This window comes from Tachypleus tridentatus, chromosome 10 (assembly GCF_004210375.1).
Source record: "Tachypleus tridentatus isolate NWPU-2018 chromosome 10, ASM421037v1, whole genome shotgun sequence".
Classification (NCBI taxonomy): Eukaryota; Metazoa; Arthropoda; class Merostomata; order Xiphosura; family Limulidae; genus Tachypleus; species Tachypleus tridentatus.
Genome location: NC_134834.1, coordinates 126,096,513 through 126,119,673, shown reverse-complemented (window position 1 = coordinate 126,119,673; position 23,161 = coordinate 126,096,513). Strand labels below are relative to the sequence as shown.

Genomic DNA, 23,161 nt, shown 5'->3' with positions numbered 1-23,161 from the left:
TGGTTGTCTTTGTTGCGACTAGTAGTGAGAAATAAATTTCAACTTGTCCTGTTTGATGGATTTCAATCATTTTGTGAGGTACCCATTTATCAAGATTTTCACCTTACCAATTGCCTCAAGATCTTGAGAAAGTGTTGAATAATGAACGTTAAGTTTTCTGTAAGTTCCGTCATGTGTATGTAATTCAACTAAGGCCTTCAATTCTTCCTTATTAATGGCTTCCTTAGGGTGGCCCTGAGACTCATTTTCAAGGCTTGTGACACCAGAGTGAAATCTTCTAAACTAATACGGTGCTGTGTATTCATTAACTGTGACAACACTAAAAGTATGATTGATATTATGAGTTTCTGTCGCCGCATTGTGAGCGAACTTGAACTCGTACAAGAAAATGATACGAATATAAATTTTGTCCATGGTAACAAAAATAAATATATCAATAAATATTATTTAGTTTCTGAAATAAGAAAAATAAAGTGAACTTGAAATGAACCAGATAACATATTACATATTCAGACAAATTTACGATAATGTTTCTCTTTCAACCACTAGAAATCGAGTTTCAAATTTGCACATGAAAATCCGACATTTCATATGCAACAGTATATATGAAAATAATTAGCAATACTAAATTATTAAATAAGATTTTATCATTTGTGTAAAATTTGTATTAATTTTAACAAGTTAGGTGGCGATACAAGAATTGTTTTGGTACTAAAGTGTTGGAGACATATAAGCGTGCGAGGTATTGACACTTATATCTAAATAAAACTAGTAAAACTAAAAATTAATAGTTTTAAAAGTGACTAAACGAGCAAGCTAGATACTTGAGAAAAGATGAGCAATTAGATTTATTGGTAAAGAACTAAAAAAGTTAAAAATCTATCTCGCATTATTCTCTGTTCATTAATATCGCAAAATCTTGAATTGGAGATAGCGTAGTCTGTTAGCAGCGTTGGACAAGTTAAAGTGAAAGGTTTAATTGAAACTTAGCAGTTATTAATTATTAAAAGTAGTGTATTATGTAATAAGACTAAACTACCTTGCTTAATAATTGTATTAAATTTTGGATGTATTTAAATTTAATGATTTATGTTCATTACGCTACTATACAAATACAATTTACAATTGGTGTTGAAATTATATTTTTAAATATTAAATTTTGTTAACATCAACAACCACTGTTATCCCACCTATAGTTGATTAGAAATTGAATACTTTGCTGTTTTTGTTCCACAGATTAAGATATAATTGTTTTAAAATAATTTCCACGTATCCTTTGTATTAGATAATTATTTGTTTACATGAAACTTTATTAAAAGTAAATTGTTTTATTATCCATTTTACTTATTCTTTTCTGATTGAAGTTAAAACGTGGAATGATAGAATATTCATTTAGATGTCAATGATAAATTTTCAATCACACTGTTGGTGGATATCTGAATATTGTGTCATAATTACTACTTACATTAGTAATTCTATTATTTGCCATTTATAATGCTGTGTGTAAAGAACTGACAAAAAAGAAATGAGAGAAATTGCATGTTTTTGACATAAAATACGTAATTAGATCAGGGTATTTCATTTGTATAAGGTGGAGAACAGTTTGTTGATTAAGTAAGGTTAAGGTTCTGAATGTTTTATTAAAGTAGCCTCTTTAATTACTTTGGTGCTTCTACAGTATGAATCCTTGTTTAGTGTTGTCTTGTAAATAGTTTTTATTATTAACTTTTGATGAAAGCAAAAAACTTGGATAGGTTAGAAGTAAAAATAAACTTAAAAATGACTAGATAATTTAACATATTATTTTTGCTTAGAAGAGCAAACTGGTTTATTAGTCAGGTACTGTTGCTGCTAGCACTATTTTTACTCATAATCAATATAAAATGAGGTTTAAATAACTTATGAGATGTAATCTGAGGAGCTTGAAGTTCTTGTGTCTAAATATATTTTCAAGCAATATTTTCAAAAACGTATCCTAATTCCATTGTATATTTTGATAATGTTTATTTGCATTACATGATATTTTAAAGAATCCCAGATACTCTAATTACTACAACAAATGACTCGAGACACAGATATAAGGCTTGTTGCTTATTGTAGATGTGTAGAACATCACATTCCTTGGCGTCACTTTCGACACAAAACTAACATGGAAAAAACACATAAACAATATACACTCATCAATAAGAAAAAGGATTTCATATCTAAAGACTATAACTGGTAAACAATCAAAATGCGCACCGAACACCATTATACAAATATACAAGGCTTACATCCGTCCACTAATAGAGTAATGGATGTCAAGTAACATACAACATGTCAAACAACACACTCCAAAAAATCCAAGTGCAACAAAACAAAATATTAAAATCCGCATTCAGTTTACCATCTTTTACACCAACAAATTATCTACACCAAATTAGTAATTTACCAACTATAAGAGATAGAATAACAGAACTTTTATGAAATATTATCGAAAAGCAGAAAACAGAAACAAACTAACGGCATCACTACACAAATTATCAAGTGCACCAACAAAATACATATCACCATACAACATATTTCAAGAATCACAATCCACTCAACAAAGAGTCTAAATACATAAAAACTATGTTATTAACATGAATTCCTTTTTTTTCAGGTACAGGGCACACGACAGGCAAAACTTTCAGCCTGTCGTGTGAAAGTGGTTTTCTCGGGTACTCCGTTTCCCCCCACATCAAAATCTTCAGGCATTGGATTTCTAGATCCCAGCCCAGGCAACCTTTTTGCCAGACCCAGAATCGGGCCATTTGATTTGATCTGAACTTGAATGAATTACATTCATGTTCACATCTACCCAACTTTTTCTTTTCGAGACAGGTCCCGACCTTTCCTTCTTTCCACTGCTACCTTTGCCTCTACCCAAAAGACCATTTAGTGAGACATTCCCCACCCAAAAAGTCAAGAATAATAACGATAATTAATTTATTAAAATAATAATAAAAAAAAACCCACCACTTAATCCTAATAACAATCCACGAAAGGGGACGAAGAGGAACTACAAAGTTCCTGAACACCCCAGTTGGAGAGAGAACTCTTCGGATTTCTCTCTCTCTAAACTGAACCCCTGCCACGTTAGTTTAGTTTAGTTTAGTAGATGTTTTAAGTTGTGTGATTAAGCTTTATGTGATCTTGAGACATCCTTCAATAATTATCTTAAGTTCTGTTTTTATCTTTCTTAGGACTGCTGCTGTCATAATTAAACTTTCAAGATGATGGAACTTAATCTCAACCGTGTTGACTACTTACAGGTAATATGGCTAAATGATATATTATTTTGTACTAAGAGAAACTTATCAACAGAGAAAGTTTATACAAGAAACATTTTTTTCATATAAATACTATTTGTCTACAAAAATGAATGGTAATATTGTGAAGTTTTATAATATGTAGTATTATATAGTATTATATATTATTATATAGTATTATTTATTTATTTGCCAATTTAAATAATTTTAAAACTTTATTAGAAATTTTTAACTGTTTTATATTTCTTTAAAATATATAAACAAGTTCTATATTTTTTGTTGTTCCTTAATGAAACATTTACCGTTGTGGGCCAGACATGCGCATGTACGGATTTAAATGTAATAAATGGAATGTGCTTATTAACTTGCACCTGTTCAGATGAAATGTCAGTTCTGTGTATTTAAATGTAGTACTTTCACAAGTGTCAATACCTTTACAGTGTTACATGCAAAATTTAATAACAACAAACTTTTATATAAATGTATCTCAAGAAATTTTGTATAAAAATGTAGTTTGCAGTTAACATATTTATGTTACATAAGTTTTAACTTCTTAGTTTCTAAACAAAATAAGGAAAAGATTTGTAATCTTTATGTCATGTGCCTGAGCTCTGATTTTTTTCCTTCTGAATTATTTAACTTCTAAAATGGCCTGCTGTACTTTCACACAAACAATGAACAAGTGCCAGTTAAAAGTTCAGACTTTGACCTTTTGAGTTGACTGATTGTTTGAGAACCAAGTGGGGTGTGGCTGTGGATACCAACACCATAGACTGGCAGAGATAAACAGCTCATTTGGTTTGTATATTCTTCTATTGGTGATGAATACTTCCATCATTTTAATGTTGCCTCTTGTCAAGTTCATCATCTCGTGGCTTCCATAGTTCCAATAAGGGAGCAGGGGGTGCAGAAAGCTTGTGGTATGCATTAATAAAGAATTTGCATATAGAGGGCAGCACAAAACAGGAAAAGCTAATCTTTTGAGTGGAGGAGAGTACCTATCAGAAGTACATTTTGAGTATGGGAAAACCATGCCTTCTTTTCATTTCAACTTCATCACATACATACACCCACAAAAAATCCCTAGTGGATGACACTGTCAGTATTCTCAGAAAGGAGCTAACCCTTTTAATTTAACTACACCAGTTCATACACTGTTGTTTCAGTGGGTGCTTACAGCTGTCTTTTCTGAGAAGAGGTGAGTTTTGAAATTAATATTTTCATTACCTGAAATTATATTTCACATCTATACTAGTCTCTTCACAGTACCATTCACCATTTCTCCCTTCTTCTAGTATGTGTCTGCCTTGTTGAGAATCAGCATTTGCTACACAAAGTGTTCATGGGTAGTGATAGGTGTAAAGGATGTGTTGTCCTCCTATTGGTGGAGAGGTATAATGCATCATAAAATTAATGCTGTATGTGTTACTTTGTTTAGGGGTGGGTGTTTCCGTCAAAGGCTTGGCATGCGCACAGAAACATTTTTGTTTATAGCTGTTAATAATATCGGATGTGTGGAACCACATGTTATAAAAAAAACAAAAACTTCTGACTTGCATGTAGTTTTACTGTTTGCAGAACCTTACAAGGTTTACGTTGTTATTAGAAAGAATATTTAGTTGATATTGTATTACTTTACAACACTGAACTAAATGTTTGTGTATATGAAATAAACTTGGTGTATGTAATTTAGGTAGGTGTAACATCACCAAGAACAATGAAACTATTACCAGCAGGTGAAAAAAAAGGTTGTCAGAAGGTAAGAATTTAGTTATAAAACTGAAGACAGTTTTATTATGATGTGATTGTTCAGGTACAGACATATTATATATATATACAGTCTTATTATGATGTGATTGTTCAGGCACAGACATATTATATATACAGTTTTATTATGATGTGATTGTTCAGGTACAGACATATTATATATACAGTTTTATTATGATGTGATTGTTCAGGTACAGACATATTATATATATATAGTCTTATTATGATGTGATTGTTCAGGCACAGACAGATTATATATATATACAGTCTTATTATGATGTGATTGTTCAGGCACAGACAGATTATATATATATATATATATACAGTTTTATTATGATGTGATTGTTCAGGTACAGACATATTATATATATATACAGTCTTATTATGATGTGATTGTTCAGGAACAGACAGATTATATATATATATACAGTCTTATTATGATGTGATTGTTCAGGCACAGACAGATTATATATATATATACAGTCTTATTATGATGTGATTGTTCAGGCACAGACAGATTATATATATATATATACAGTTTTATTATGATGTGATTGTTCAGGTACAGACATTATATATATATATATACAGTCTTATTATGATGTGATTGTTCAGGCACAGAGAGATTATATATATATACAGTCTTATTATGATGTGATTGTTCAGGCACAGACAGATTATATATGTATACAGTCTTATTATGATGTGATTGTTCAGGCACAGACAGATTATATATGTATACAGTCTTATTATGATGTGATTGTTCAGGCACAGACAGATTATATATATATATATATACAGTTTTATTATGATGTGATTGTTCAGGCACAGACAGATTATATATGTATACAGTCTTATTATGATGTGATTGTTCAGGCACAGACAGATTATATATATATATATATATATACAGTTTTATTATGATGTGATTGTTCAGGCACAGACAGATTATATATATACAGTTTTATTATGATGTGATTGTTCAGGCACAGACATATTATATATACAGTCTTATCATGATGTGATTGTTCAGGCACAGACAGATTATATATATATACAGTCTTATTATGATGTGATTGTTCAGGCACAGACAGATTATATATATACAGTCTTATCATGATGTGATTGTTCAGGCACAGACAGATTATATATATATACAGTCTTATCATGATGTGATTGTTCAGGCACAGACAGATTATATATATACAGTCTTATCATGATGTGATTGTTCAGGCACAGACAGATTATATATATATACAGTCTTATTATGATGTGATTGTTCAGGCACAGACAGATTATATATATACAGTCTTATTATGATGTGATTGTTCAGAAACGGACAGATTATATATATATACAGTCTTATTATGATGTGATTGTTCAGAAACGGACAGATTATATATATACAGTCTTATTATGATGTGATTGTTCAGGTACAGACATATTATATATATACAGTCTTACCATGATGTGATTGTTCAGGCAGACAGACAGACTATATATATACAGTCTTATCATGATGTGATTATTCAGGGAGACAGACAGACTATATATATACAGTCTTATCATGATGTGATTGTTTAGGCACAGACAGATTATATATACAGTCTTATCATGATGTGATTGTTCAGGTACAGACATATTATATATATACAGTCTTATCATGATGTGATTGTTTAGGCACAGACGGATTATATATATACAGTCTTATCATGATGTGATTGTTCAGGCAGACAGACAGACTATATATATACAGTCTTATCATGATGTGATTGTTCAGGCAGACAGACAGACTATATATATACAGTCTTATCATGATGTGATTGTTTAGGCACAGACAGATTATATATATACAGTCTTATTATGATGTGATTGTTCAGAAACGGACAGATTATATATATATACAGTCTTATTATGATGTGATTGTTCAGGTACAGACATATTATATATATACAGTCTTATTATGATGTGATTGTTCAGGTACAGACAGATTATATATATACAGTCTTATCATGATGTGATTGTTCAGGCAGACAGACAGACTATATATATACAGTCTTATCATGATGTGATTGTTTAGGCACAGACAGATTATATATATATATACAGTCTTATCATGAAGTGATTGTTTAGGCACAGACAGATTATATATATATACAGTCTTATCATGATGTGATTGTTCAGGCAGACAGACAGACTATATATATATAGTCTTATCATGATGTGATTGTTCAGGTACAGACATATATTATATATATATACAGTCTTATCATGATGTGATTGTTTAGGCACAGACAGACAGACTATATATATACAGTCTTATCATGATGTGATTGTTCAGGCAGACAGACAGACTATATATATACAGTCTTATCATGATGTGATTGTTTAGGCACAGACAGATTATATATATACAGTCTTATTATGATGTGATTGTTCAGGCACAGACAGATTATATATATACAGTCTTATTATGATGTGATTGTTCAGAAACGGACAGATTATATATATACAGTCTTATCATGATGTGATTGTTCAGGCAGACAGACAGACTATATATATACAGTCTTATCATGATGTGATTGTTCAGAAACGGACAGTCTTTTTATGATGTGATTGTTCAGAAACGGACAGTCTTATTATGATGTGATTGTTCAGAAACGGACAGATTATATATATACAGTCTTATCATAATGTGATTGTTTAGGCACAGACAGATTATATATATATTGTCTTATCATGATGTGATTGTTCAGGCAGACAGACAGACTATATATGTAGTCTTATCATGATGTGATTGTTCAGGCACAGACAGATTATATATATATATACAGTTTTATTATGATGTGATTGTTCAGGTACAGACATATATTATATATATATACAGTCTTATTATGATGTGATTGTTCAGGAACAGACAGATTATATATATATATACAGTCTTATCATGATGTGATTGTTCAGGTACAGACAATATATATATATACAGTCTTATCATTATGTGATTGTTCAGACACAGACAGACAGACTATGTATACAGTTTTATCATGATGCGATTGTTCGGGCACAGACAGACTATATTATAGTCTTATCATGATGAGATTGTTCGGGCACAGACAGATTGTATATACAGTCTTATCATGATGTGATTGTTTGGGCACAGACAGACTATATTATACAGTCTTATCATGATGTGATTGTTGAGGCACAGACAGACTGTATATACAGTCTTATCATGATGTGATTGTTGAGGCACAGACAGATTATTTATATATATACAGTCTTATCATGATGTGATTGTTGAGGCACAGACAGATTATTTATATATATACAGTCTTATTATGATGTGAATGTTCACTCACAGACAGACTGTATATACGGTCTTATTATGATGTGATTGTTCAGGCAGACAGACAGACTATATATGTAGAGTCTTATCATGATGTGATTGTTCAGGCACAGACAGATTATATATATATATATAGTTTTATTATGATGTGATTGTTCAGGTACAGACATATATTATATATATATACAGTCTTATTATGATGTGATTGTTCAGGAACAGACAGATTATATATATATATACAGTCTTATCATGATGTGATTGTTCAGGTACAGACATAATATATATATACAGTCTTATCATTATGTGATTGTTCAGACACAGACAGACAGACTATGTATACAGTTTTATCATGATGCGATTGTTCGGGCACAGACAGACTATATTATAGTCTTATCATGATGCGATTGTTCGGGCACAGACAGATTGTATATACAGTCTTATCATGATGTGATTGTTTGGGCACAGACAGACTATATTATACAGTCTTATCATGATGCAATTGTTCCAGGCACAGACAGACTATATATTTTGTATATTTGTTTTTAATGGAATACCTAGTACATGAACACTTGTAGATGGCTTAAATAGTTTTAGCTCGTGGTATGTTCAGGACATATGAAACTTATCACTGGCAGTTAAATTTATCAAGTTTGTAAGGTGACATTTATATCAATTGTCAGTAACTTCAGCAACAACTTACCAAACCTTCAGCACTTAAAACACTTAAGTTTTGTATTGACACTACTTAGTTTTTATTTTGGTAATAGACTTCATTGGTCATACTGAAATGTTCCAATTTATTACTTTAGTGAAGAATTTTTTTTTTCACCAATCTCTAGTGTTTCTTTAATACTATAATCCAAATTGCAATGGTTGATGTCTTTCATCCTGTACAATTTTATATGTAGTCATTGGTTCACTTATGAAATGATTGGAACATAAATTTGATACATTAACTTATATAAATTCATGTGTAATGTAAAGAGTGTCGAAGTGATCTGTTTGTGCTATTCATGTGTAATGTAAAGAGTGTCAAGTGCTCTGTTTGTGCTATTCATGTGTAATGTAAAGAGTGTCGGTGCTCTGTTTGTGCTATTCATGTGTAATGTAAAGAGTGTCGAAGTGCTCTGTTTGTGCTATTCCCTGCGATCCATATTATGCACCACTGTTGTGGCTCATGCTGTTGTCTTTTTATGAAAGTACAAACTATAATATTTATTTGTTCTTATTATAGTTGTTAATGGGGAATGATCAGGTGTTACTGTATAGAACAACTAATCACAATATGTTGTATAAAACGTGCTCTTTGATGGAGCAGTTACGTAGTACAGTATGATTTCCTTGTTGGTTAATAAATTATGAGGAAAGACATTGTTTTATCTTCTCATATGTAGGTTGTAGTGGCAGACCACCAAGGGATTCTTCAGAGTTTTGGAATCAAACGAGGAGATGTCCAGGTGAGCAGCTAATATTTTGGTTCTTTATGTAACTTACTCTATCATAAAGTTACTTAGCTTTTCCTTCTTGTATTATTTGAATTTTAAAAGTAAGCATTTATGAAGTATTTAGCTGATAAAATTTTGTCACTGAAAAAATGCTTAATTTCTATATCCTGAATATGTGTGACAAAACTCTCCAGATGGTTAATTAAACAATCTTCGTATATTAGTGAAAACAACTTTTACGTCATATATTTTCTATGGCCAGCTGGTGAAACGATACATTAAGTTTTTGTTGTAATCACTTCTGAAGTCATTATGAAAACAATGTTTTACCATTGTTTAACTTCTGAAGTGCAGTTTTTCAGTCTTTCAGAGATGATCTGTTTTTCCTTACCAGTTTCTATTGCATCACACACCAGTTCTACTAATTGACAATGATGTTTTATGCACATATAAAAATTATAAGCAGGTGTTCCTATTTTGTTAACACTAAACAATATTATGGATATTAGTAAGCAGGTGTTGATAAATATGTATTGCTGGTTAGATGAACTATTAGCTTTGTGTGTGTAAGTCCGTATGGAAGTCAAAAGTAACTTGTATATTTCTTTTAGCTGGCACTGTCTGTTTTTAACAATTGCTTATGAAAGAATTTTTTATTTTTAGAATATCTTCAAAACATTGCCAGGACAGAAAGTTACTAGGTTAGAACTCGGAGGAGCTGTAGGAACTGTTCAGGATAAGATATTTGTAGCTGCTGGAAATAATGTCCGAGGTTTCAACAGGAAAGGGAAGCAATTTCTGAGTTTTGAAACCAACATGACAGAAAGTATAATGTCAATGTATGTTGTTATGTGTCAATGTGTGTTGTTATGTGTCAATGTGTGTTGTTATGTGTCAATGTGTGTTGTTATGTGTTAATGTGTGTTGTTATGTGTTAATGTGTGTTGTTATGTGTCAGTGTGTGTTGTTATGTGTCAGTGTCTGTTGTTATGTGTCAATGTGTGTTGTTATGTGTCAGTGTGTGTTGTTATGTGTCAGTGTGTGTTGTCGTGCGTTAATGTATATTATTGCATGTCAGTGTCTTTTGATAGTTAAGCAACCTGTTTGTTCATAAACTCTTCACTTTGCTTTATGATCTTATATTCAAGTATTTCAGAAAATTTAAATTACTTCTTCAAAAACAATATTTTGAAAATAACGGTTGGGGTTTTTCTTTTTACCAATATTTGTGCACAAACAATGATTTTTAACTGAGGAAAAAGCATTGTGGGGTGCACAACTCTGAGACTAAGTTAATTATGTGATTGTACTCAAACATGATGAAATAACTTAACATTTCCCAAAGGTTCAGCTTACACTAGTTTAGGAATGATAATTTTTACTTACGAGCCATCTTGATTTTAAAATATTGGTAGAGTCCACATAAAAGTTACATGAAACGGTATTTGAAAACAGAACAGCAGATGAACAAACAATATTCAGAATGCCAAGTTAGTGTTTGTGCCTAAACAGTTATTTTAAAGTTTTATTTTTTAAAACTTAACCCACAAATTTCTTGTGAATTGTTTTGAAAAGTGTTAGCTGTTTTGTTCATGTAAGGTACTCTTAAAGATTTAGAGGAACTGTAACTTTTCAGTGGTGTATTTCATGTATATGTACATATATTGTTGATGGAGTATTAGATTTACTACAAAATGGAAAATGGAACTCGGATGTTCATGTATTATATTGGTCGTTTAACTACGCTATCTTTGTGGCTAACTACTTTGGTCTGTATGTTTTGTTGCAGGCAAGTAAGTGGAAGTGACTTGTTTGTCTGTGGAAATTATATCTACAACCATTACCATGACTGTCAGGACCGTAATTACTACTTATCAGGTGACAAGATTAATGATTTGGTCATCTTACCTGTTGATAAGGTTAAGACTGTCATGCCTGTTCTGGCCTGTCAGGATCGAGTCCTCAGAATTCTGAAGGTGAGCATCACACCATGAAATAAAATAAATAATTTGGAATGATTTATTCTGCTACAGAATTAATACCTTCAGGGTTAGACAATTTTTAAATGGAGCTTTTTTAAATAGAGAACATGATTTTAGTTCAAAGTTAAGTGATGTGTCAGTAAAGGTTTTCTGAAAGGTTACAAAACTTGGTTTTTGTTGAGTTATACAGGATATGATGTTGAGATTTATTGAACATGGTTCTAGTTGAGATTTACAGACAAAAGTTTTATATGAGTTTTACAGAACATGGTTCAAGTTGTGGTTTATAAAAACTGGTTTTAGTTGAATTTCAGAAGAGAAGTGACAAGGTACAGAACTTTATATTTGTAGGATTCCCAGTGTGTGTGTGAAGTTGAAGTAGAAGGCCCACCTTCGGCACTTTGTTTGTACCAGAATGATGGAGGTTAGCAACCTTTATAAATAGCCCTATAACACTGTGGCTCTGAATGTGTCATAATTATTAGTTTTAAAATGAATCCTGCTAGATAAATAAATGTGTGAATCTAGTGAGTTTAATGATAAACTGCACTTGAACATTGATTTCATACCACTCTGATAAAGTTTGCAGCTCAAACTGTTTGTTACATTTTTTGTTGATATGTTTGAAATAAAAAATGTAGGATAAAACCAACTTTATTACATAGTTTAAAACAAAGATAATTCAACAAAAAGGTAAACTTTAAGAAACATTTGGTTATTCGTGAATAATTAAAATTTAAATGTGTGGAACAAAACGTCATGTGAAGCACATAGTTATATAATAGTTATTATATTTGCTAAATATAAAAAAATGTTTAAAAAGGGACAGGTCACATTAGAACACTTAATATTTTAGTTTTGATCCATTCTGTTCTGACATACAATGGACAGTGTTCAAAAGGTACAGGTTACATTAGAACACTTAATATTTTAGTTTTGATCCATTCTATTCAGACATACAGTGAACAGTGTTTAAAAGGTACAGGTTACATTAGAACACTTAATATTTTAGTTTTGATCCATTCTGTTCAGACAGAGTGGACAGTGTTCAAAAGGTACGGGTTACATTAGAACACTTAATATTTTAGTTTTGATCCATTCTGTTCAGACATACAGTGGACAGTGTTTAAAAGGTACAGGTTACATCAGAACACTTAATATTTTAGTTTTGATCCATTCTGTTCAGACATACAGTGGACAGTGTTCAAAAGGTACAGGTTACATCAGAACACTTAATGTTTTAGTTTTGATCCATTCTGTTCAGACATACAGTGGACAGTGTTTAGAAGGTACAGGTTACATTAGAACACTTAATATTTTAGTTTTGATCCATTCTGTTCAGACATACAGTGGACAGTGTTTAAAAGGTATAGGTTACATCAGAACACTTAATATTTTAGTTTTGATCCATTCTGTTCAGACATACAGTGGACAGTGTTCAAAAGGTAATGCTACATCAGAACACTTAATATTTTAGTTTTGATCCATTCTGTTCTGACATACAGTGAACAGTGTTTAAAAGGTACAGGTTACATTAGAACACTTAATATTTTAGATTTGATCCATTCTGTTCAGACATAAATGAACAGTGTTTAAAAGGTACAGGTTACATTAGAACATTTAAAATGTTAACTTTAAGTACAGGTGTACTTTGAGTTGTATGTTCAGTATGATATTGAAATCTTCCATATTTTGTTATTCAGATGGAATTTTAAATTGTTAGATATGTGTTAAAGCTTCTCTTGTTATATTTACCTTAAAGGTCCGACTGGTGAAGAGATTCTATACGGAACAAGTGATGGAAAAATTGGCCTTGTTAGTCTGGAGAGGTGAGAATTGTTGATTGTTTTGTGTTATTTTTTATTTAAAACGTACATTTATTTTGTATGTGACATATAAAGCTCCATCCAGGAGCTTAGTTACATTGTACTTAGTGTAGCTAATTGTGACAATTAAAGCACAGATATGGCTGGCATCTCTTGTGTGTAATGAACTGCACTTCTCATGTGTTCTAGTCTAATGCTTCACATCGGAAAACGTTGCTTTTGGTACATTTTAGAATACAGATTTGAGTCAAATATCCACTGGGGTAACCAAACTTGTTATTTTCTTCACTTACCTTGTCTGTCTTGTGTGTTTTCAGAGAATAAAAAGAAACCAAAGCAACGTGCTAATCATAGCTACTGGTATTTATATTTATCTTGTAAACCAAGAGGTGTTACATTTTATTTGTGTCTGTGTGTATACATATATATATGCAACAAAATAAATTTAGTATTCAAAGATAACGCAAAAGATATTTATTTTTTAAGTCTACCTATATGCAAATCATATTCACTTTCGTATTCACAAAACAAAATTAGTTATTGTTCCTTTGGGTGGCTGTAGTTCTACTTAAGAAACAAACTACAGTATGTAATTTGACAAAAAGAGAGAAACCAGCTTAAGTACTACTTAAGAAACAAACTACAGTATGTAATTTGACAAAAAGAGAGAAACCAGCTGTGGTACTACTTAAGAAACAAACTACAGTATGTAATTTGACAAAAAGGGAGAAACCAGCTGTAGTACTACTTAAGAAACAAACTACAGTATGTAATTTGACAAAAAGAGAGAAACCAGCTGTAGTACTACTTAAGAAACAAACTACAGTATGTAATTTGACAAAAAGAGAAAAACCAGCTGAAGTACTACTTAATAAACAAACTACAGTATGTAATTTGACAAAAAGAGAGAAACCAGCTGTAGTACTACTTAAGAAACAAACTACAGTATGTAATTTGACAAAAAGGGAGAAACCAGCTGTAGTACTACTTAAGAAACAAACAACAGTATGTAATTTGACAAAAAGAGAGAAACCAGCTGTAGTACTACTTAAGAAACAAACTATTGTATGTAATTTGACAAAAAGGGAGAAACCAGCTGTAGTACTACTTAAGAAACAAACTACAGTATGTAATTTGACAAAAAGAGAGAAACCAGCTTAAGTACTACTTATGAAACAAACTACAGTATGTAATTTGACAAAAGAGAGAAACCAGCTGTAGTACTACTTAAGAAACAAACTACAGTATGTAATTTGACAAAAGAGAGAAACCAGCTGTAGTACTACTTAAGAAACAAACTACAGTATGTAATTTGACAAAAAGAGAGAAACCAACTGTAGTAGTACTTAAGAAACAAACTACAGTATGTAATTTGACAAAAAAGAGAGAAACCAGCTGTAGTACTACTTAAGAAACAAACTACAGTATGTAATTTGACAAAAAAGAGAGAAACCAGCTGTAGTACTACTTAAGAAACAAACTACAGTATGTAATTTAACAAAAAAGAGAGAAACCAGCTGTAGTACTACTTAAGAAACAAACTACAGTATGTAATTTGACAAAAAGAGAGAAACCAGCTGTAGTACTACTTAAGAAACAAACTACAGTATGTAATTTGACAAAAAGAGAGAAACCAGCTGTAGTACTACTTAAGAAACAAACTACAGTATGTAATTTGACAAAAAGAGATGAACCAGCTGTAGTACTACTTAAGAAACAAACTACAGTATGTAATTTGATAAAAAGAGATAAACCAGCTGTAGTACTACTTAAGAAACAAACTAGAGTATGTAATTTGACAAAAAGAGAGAATCCAGCTGTAGTACTACTTAAGAAACAAACTACAGTATGGAATTTGACAAAAAGAGAGAAACCAGCTGTAGTAGTACTTAAGAAACAAACTACAGTATGTAATTTGACAAAAAGAGAGAAACCAGCTGTAGTACTACTTAAGAAACAAACTATAGTATGTAATTTGACAAAAGGGAGAAACCAGCTGTAGTACTACTTAAGAAACAAACTACAGTATGTAATTTGACAAAAGAGAGAAACCAGCTGAAGTACTACTTAAGAAACAAACTACAGTATGTAATTTGACAAAAAGAGAGAAACCAGCTGTAGTACTACTTAAGAAACAAACTACAGTATGTAATTTGACAAAAAGAGAGAAACCAGCTGAAGTACTACTTAAGAAACAAACTACAGTATGTAATTTGACAAAAAGAGAGAAACCAGCTGTAGTACTACTTAAGAAACAAACTACAGTATGTAATTTGACAAAAGAGAGAAACCAGCTGAAGTACTACTTAAGAAACAAACTACAGTATGTAATTTGACAAAAGAGAGAAACCAGCTGTAGTACTACTTAAGAAACAAACTACAGTATGTAATTTGACAAAAGAGAGAAACCATCTGAAGTACTACTTAAGAAACAAACTACAGTATGTAATTTGACAAAAAGAGAGAAACCAGCTGTAGTACTACTTAAGAAACAAACTACAGTATGTAATTTGACAAAAGAGAGAAACCAGCTTAAGTACTACTTAAGAAACAAACTACAGTATGTAATTACACAAAAAGAGAGAAACCAGCTGTAGTACTACTTAAGAAACAAACTACAGTATGTAATTTGACAAAAAGAGAGAAACCAGCTGTAGTACTACTTAAGAAACAAACTACAGTATGTAATTTGACAAAAAGGGAGAAACCAGCTGTGGTACTACTTAAGAAACAAACTACAGTATGTAATTACACAAAAAGAGAGAAACCAGCTGTAGTACTACTTAAGAAACAAACTACAGTATGTAATTTGACAAAAAGAGAGAAACCATCTGAAGTACTACTTAAGAAACAAACTACAGTATGTAATTTGACAAAAAGAGAGAAACCAGCTGTAGTACTACTTAAGAAACAAACTACAGTATGTAATTTGACAAAAAGAGAGAAACCAGCTTAAGTACTACTTATGAAACAAACTACAGTATGTAATTACACAAAAAGAGAGAAACCAGCTGTAGTACTACTTAAGAAACAAACTACAGTATGTAATTTGACAAAAAGAGAGAAACCAGCTGTAGTACTACTTAAGAAACAAACTACAGTATGTAATTTGACAAAAAGGGAGAAACCAGCTGTGGTACTACTTAAGAAACAAACTACAGTATGTAATTACACAAAAAGAGAGAAACCAGCTGTAGTACTACTTAAGAAACAAACTACAGTATGTAATTTGACAAAAAGAGAGAAACCAGCTGTAGTACTACTTAAGAAACAAACTACAGTATGTAATTTGACAAAAAGGGAGAAACCAGCTGTGGTACTACTTAAGAAACAAACTACAGTATGTAATTTGACAAAAAGAGAGAAACCAGCTGTAGTACTACTTAAGAAACAAACTACAGTATGTAATTACACAAAAAGAGAGAAACCAGCTGTAGTACTACTTAAGAAACAAACTACAGTATGTAATTTGACAAAAAGAGAGAAACCAGCTGTAGTACTACTTAAGAAACAAACTACAGTATGTAATTTGACAAAAAGAGAGAAACCAGCTGTAGTACTACTTAAGAAACAAACTACAGTATGTAATTTGACAAAAGAGAGAAACCAGCTGTAGTACTACTTAAGAAACAAACTACAGTATGTAATTTGACAAAAAGAGAGAAACCAGCTGTAGTACTACTTAAGAAACAAACTACAGTATGTAATTTGACAAAAAGAGAGAAACCAGCTGTAGTACTACTTAAGAAACAAACTACAGTATGTAATTTGACAAAAGAGAGAAACCAGCTGTAGTACTACTTAAGAAACAAACTACAGTATGTAATTTGACAAAAAGAGAGAAACCAGCTGTAGTACTACTTAAGAAACAAACTACAGTACAGTATGTAATTTGACAAAAGAGAGAAACCAGCTGTAGTACTACTTAAGAAACAAACTACAGTATGTAATTTGACAAAAAGAGAGAAACCAGCTGTAGTACTACTTAAGAAACAAACTACAGTATGTAATTTGACAAAAGAGAGAAACCAGCTGTAGTACTACTTAAGAAACAAACTACAGTATGTAATTTGACAAAAGAGAGAAACCAGCTGTAGTACTACTTAAGAAACAAACTACAGTATGTAATTTGACAAAAGAGAGAAACCAGCTGTAGTACTACTTAAGAAACAAACTACAGTATGTAATTTGACAAAAAGAGAGAAACCAGCTGTAGTACTACTTAAGAAACAAACTACAGTATGTAATTTGACAAAAAAGAGAGAAACCAGCTGTAGTACTACAGTATGTAGAAACAAACTAACCAGCTGTAGTACTACTTAAGAAACAAACTAGTATGTAATTTGACAAAAAGAGAGAAACCAGCTGTAGTACTACTTAAGAAACAAACTACAGTATGTAATTTGACAAAAAGAGAAACCAGCTGTAGTACTACTTAAGAAACAAACTACAGTATGTAATTTGACAAAAAGAGAGAAACCAGCTGTAGTACTACTTAAGAAACAAACTACAGTATGTAATTTGACAAAAGAGAGAAAACCAGCTGTAGTACTACTTAAGAAACAAACTACAGTATGTAATTTGACAAAAAGAGAGAAACCAGCTGTAGTACTACTTAAGAAACAAACTACAGTATGTAATTTGACAAAAAAGAGAGAAACCAGCTGTAGTACTACTTAAGAAACAAACTACAGTATGTAATTTGACAAAAAGAGAGAAACCAGCTGTAGTACTACTTAAGAAACAAACTACAGTATGTAATTTGACAAAAAGAGAGAAACCAGCTGTAGTACTACTTAAGAAACAAACTACAGTATGTAATTTGACAAAAAGAGAGAAACCAGCTGTAGTACTACTTAAGAAACAAACTACAGTATGTAATTTGACAAAAAGAGAGAAACCAGCTGTAGTACTACTTAAGAAACAAACTACAGTATGTAATTTGACAAAAAGAGAGAAACCAGCTGAAGTACTACTTAAGAAACAAACTACAGTATGTAATTTGACAAAAAGAGAGAAACCAGCTGTAGTACTACTTAAGAAACAAACTACAGTATGTAATTTGACAAAAAGAGAGAAACCAGCTGTAGTACTACTTAAGAAACAAACTACAGTATGTAATTTGACAAAAAGAGAGAAACCATCTGAAGTACTACTTAAGAAACAAACTACAGTATGTAATTTGACAAAAAGAGAGAAACCATCTGAAGTACTACTTAAGAAACAAACTACAGTATGTAATTTGACAAAAAGAGAGAAACCAGCTGTAGTACTACTTAAGAAACAAACTACAGTATGTAATTTGACAAAAAGAGAGAAACCAGCTGTAGTACTACTTAAGAAACAAACTACAGTATGTAATTTGACAAAAGAGAGAAACCATCTGAAGTACTACTTAAGAAACAAACTACAGTATGTAATTTGACAAAAAGAGAGAAACCAGCTGTAGTACTACTTAAGAAACAAACTACAGTATGTAATTTGACAAAAAGAGAGAAACCAGCTGTAGTACTACTTAAGAAACAAACTAAAGTATGTAATTTGACAAAAAGAGAGAAACCATCTGAAGTACTACTTAAGAAACAAACTACAGTATGTAATTTGACAAAAAGAGAGAAACCAGCTGTAGTACTACTTAAGAAACAAACTACAGTATGTAATTTGACAAAAGAGAGAAACCAGCTGTAGTACTACTTAAGAAACAAACTACAGTATGTAATTTGACAAAAAGAGAGAAACCAGCTGTAGTACTACTTAAGAAACAAACTACAGTATGTAATTTGACAAAAAAGAGAGAAACCAGCTGTAGTACTACTTAAGAAACAAACTACAGTATGTAATTTGACAAAAAGAGAGAAACCAGCTGTAGTACTACTTAAGAAACAAACTACAGTATGTAATTTGACAAAAAGAGAGAAACCAGCTGTAGTACTACTTAAGAAACAAACTACAGTATGTAATTTGACAAAAATTTGACAAAAAGAGAGAAACCAGCTGTAGTAGTACTTAAGAAACAAACTACAGTATGTAATTTGACAAAAAGAGAGAAACCAGCTGTAGTACTACTTAAGAAACAAACTACAGTATGTAATTTGACAAAAAGAGAGAAACCAGCTGTAGTACTACTTAAGAAACAAACTACAGTATGTAATTTGACAAAAAAGAGAGAAACCAGCTGTAGTACTACTTAAGAAACAAACTACAGTATGTAATTTGACAAAAAGAGAGAAACCAGCTGTAGTACTACTTAAGAAACAAACTACAGTATGTAATTTGACAAAAGAGAGAAACCAGCTGTAGTACTACTTAAGAAACAAACTACAGTATGTAATTTGACAAAAAGAGAGAAACCAGCTGTAGTACTACTTAAGAAACAAACTACAGTATGTAATTTGACAAAAAGAGAGAAACCAGCTGTAGTACTACTTAAGAAACAAACTACAGTATGTAATTTGACAAAAGAGAGAAACCAGCTGTAGTACTACTTAAGAAACAAACTACAGTATGTAATTTGACAAAAAAGAGAGAAACCAGCTGTAGTACTACTTAAGAAACAAACTACAGTATGTAATTTGACAAAAAGAGAGAAACCAGCTGTAGTACTACTTAAGAAACAAACTACAGTATGTAATTTGACAAAAGAGAGAAACCAGCTGTAGTACTACTTAAGAAACAAACTACAGTATGTAATTTGACAAAAAGAGAGAAACCAGCTGTAGTACTACTTAAGAAACAAACTACAGTATGTAATTTGACAAAAAGAGAGAAACCAGCTGTAGTACTACTTAAGAAACAAACTACAGTATGTAATTTGACAAAAGAGAGAAACCAGCTGTAGTACTACTTAAGAAACAAACTACAGTATGTAATTTGACAAAAGAGAGAAACCAGCTGTAGTACTACTTAAGAAACAAACTACAGTATGTAATTTGACAAAAGAGAGAAACCAGCTGTAGTACTACTTAAGAAACAAACTACAGTATGTAATTTGACAAAAAAGAGAGAAACCAGCTGTAGTACTACTTAAGAAACAAACTACAGTATGTAATTTGACAAAAAAGAGAGAAACCAGCTGTAGTACTACTAAGAAACAAACTACTTGTAAGAAACAAACTACAGTATGTAATTTGACAAAAAGAGAGAAACCAGCTGTAGTACTACTTAAGAAACAAACTACAGTATGTAATTTGACAAAAGAGAGAAACCAGCTGTAGTACTACTTAAGAAACAAACTACAGTATGTAATTTGACAAAAAGAGAGAAACCAGCTGTAGTAATACTTAAGAAACAAACTACAGTATGTAATTTGAGAAACAAACTAGAGAAACCAGACTGAGAGTAACCAGCTTAAGAAACAAACTACAGTATGTAATTTGACAAAAAGAGAGAAACCAGCTGTAGTACTACTACAAACTACAGTAGAAACAAACTACAGTATGTAATTTGACAAAAAAAAGAGAAACCAGCTGTAGTACTACTTAAGAAACAAACTACAGTATGTAATTTGACAAAAAGAGAGAAACCAGCTGTAGTACTACTTAAGAAACAAACTACAGTATGTAATTTGACAAAAAGAGAGAAACCAGCTGTAGTACTACTTAAGAAACAAACTACAGTATGTAATTTGACAAAAGAGAGAAACCAGCTGTAGTACTACTTAAGAAACAAACTACAGTATGTAATTTGACAAAAAGAGAGAAACCAGCTGTAGTACTACTTAAGAAACAAACTACAGTATGTAATTTGACAAAAAGAGAGAAACCAGCTGTAGTACTACTTAAGAAACAAACTACAGTATGTAATTTGACAAAAAGAGAGAAACCAGCTGTAGTACTACTTAAGAAACAAACTACAGTATGTAATTTGACAAAAAGAGAGAAACCAGCTGTAGTACTACTTAAGAAACAAACTACAGTATGTAATTTGACAAAAGAGAGAAACCAGCTGTAGTACTACTTAAGAAACAAACTACAGTATGTAATTTGACAAAAGAGAGAAACCAGCTGTAGTACTACTACAGTATGTAATTTGACAAAAAAGAGAAACTACTTAAGAAACAAACTACAGTATGTAATTTGACAAAAAGAGAGAAACCAGCTGTAGTACTACTTAAGAAACAAACTACAGTATGTAATTTGACAAAAAGAGAGAAACCAGCTGTAGTACTACTTAAGAAACAAACTACAGTATGTAATTTGACAAAAAGAGAGAAACCAGCTGTAGTACTACTTAAGAAACAAACTACAGTATGTAATTTGACAAAAAAGAGAGAAACCAGCTGAAGTACTACTTAAGAAACAAACTACAGTATGTAATTTGACAAAAAGAGAGAAACCAGCTGTAGTACTACTTAAGAAACAAACTACAGTATGTAATTTGACAAAAAGAGAGAAACCAGCTGTAGTACTACTTAAGAAACAAACTACAGTATGTAATTTGACAAAAAGAGAGAAACCAGCTGTAGTACTACTTAAGAAACAAACTACAGTATGTAATTTGACAAAAAGAGAGAAACCAGCTGTAGTACTACTTAAGAAACAAACTACAGTATGTAATTTGACAAAAAGAGAGAAACCAGCTGTACTACTTAAGAAACAAACTACTATGTAATTTGAAACAAGAGAACAGTAGTACTACTTAAGAAACAAACTACAGTAAATTTGACAAAAAGAGAGAAACCAGCTGTAGTACTACTTAAGAAACAAACTACAGTATGTAATTTGACAAAAAGAGAGAAACCAGCTGTAGTACTACTTAAGAAACAAACTACAGTATGTAATTTGACAAAAGAGAGAAACCAGCTGTAGTACTACTTAAGAAACAAACTACAGTATGTAATTTGACAAAAAGAGAGAAACCAGCTGTTAGTACTACTTAAGAAACAAACTACAGTATGTAATTTGACAAAAGAGAGAAACCAGCTGTAGTACTACTTAAGAAACAAACTACAGTATGTAATTTGACAAAAAGAGAGAAACCAGCTGTAGTACTACTTAAGAAACAAACTACAGTATGTAATTTGACAAAAGAGAGAGAAACCAGCTGTAGTACTACTTAAGAAACAAACTACAGTATGTAATTTGACAAAAGAGAGAAAACCAGCTGTAGTACTACTTAAGAAACAAACTACAGTATGTAATTTGACAAAAGAGAGAGAAACCAGCTGTAGTACTACTTAAGAAACAAACTACAGTATGTAATTTGACAAAAAGAGAGAAACCAGCTGTAGTACTACTTAAGAAACAAACTACAGTATGTAATTTGACAAAAGAGAGAAACCAGCTGTAGTACTACTTAAGAAACAAACTACAGTATGTAATTTGACAAAAAGAGAGAAACCAGCTGTAGTACTACTTAAGAAACAAACTACAGTATGTAATTTGACAAAAAGAGAGAAACCAGCTGTAGTACTACTTAAGAAACAAACTACAGTATGTAATTTGACAAAAAGAGAGAAACCAGCTGTAGTACTACTTAAGAAACAAACTACAGTATGTAATTT

The 23,161-nt window shown here is 31.4% G+C and overlaps 1 protein-coding gene across 5 annotated transcripts in view; it reads left to right on the top strand.

Moving 5' to 3' along the window:
• The first annotated feature begins 716 nt into the window (after positions 1 to 716).
• The window catches only part of LOC143230257 (BBSome complex member BBS7-like), a 71,601-nt gene continuing 49,156 nt past the window's right edge, over positions 717 to 23,161 (top strand). For 3 of the 5 annotated variants that reach the window (XM_076463476.1, XM_076463474.1, XM_076463472.1), the window contains exons 1-8: positions 717 to 854; positions 3,225 to 3,293; positions 4,984 to 5,049; positions 9,801 to 9,863; positions 10,515 to 10,690; positions 11,641 to 11,827; positions 12,185 to 12,257; positions 13,596 to 13,662. In XM_076463476.1, the coding sequence (XP_076319591.1) occupies positions 3,255 to 3,293; positions 4,984 to 5,049; positions 9,801 to 9,863; positions 10,515 to 10,690; positions 11,641 to 11,827; positions 12,185 to 12,257; positions 13,596 to 13,662 (671 nt within the window). In that variant the 5' untranslated portion in view covers positions 717 to 854; positions 3,225 to 3,254. Of the gene's footprint in view, positions 974 to 3,224; positions 3,294 to 4,983; positions 5,050 to 9,800; positions 9,864 to 10,514; positions 10,691 to 11,640; positions 11,828 to 12,184; positions 12,258 to 13,595; positions 13,663 to 23,161 lie in introns of all 5 variants that reach the window. The other 2 variants (XM_076463475.1, XM_076463473.1) reach the window with 2 other exon arrangements.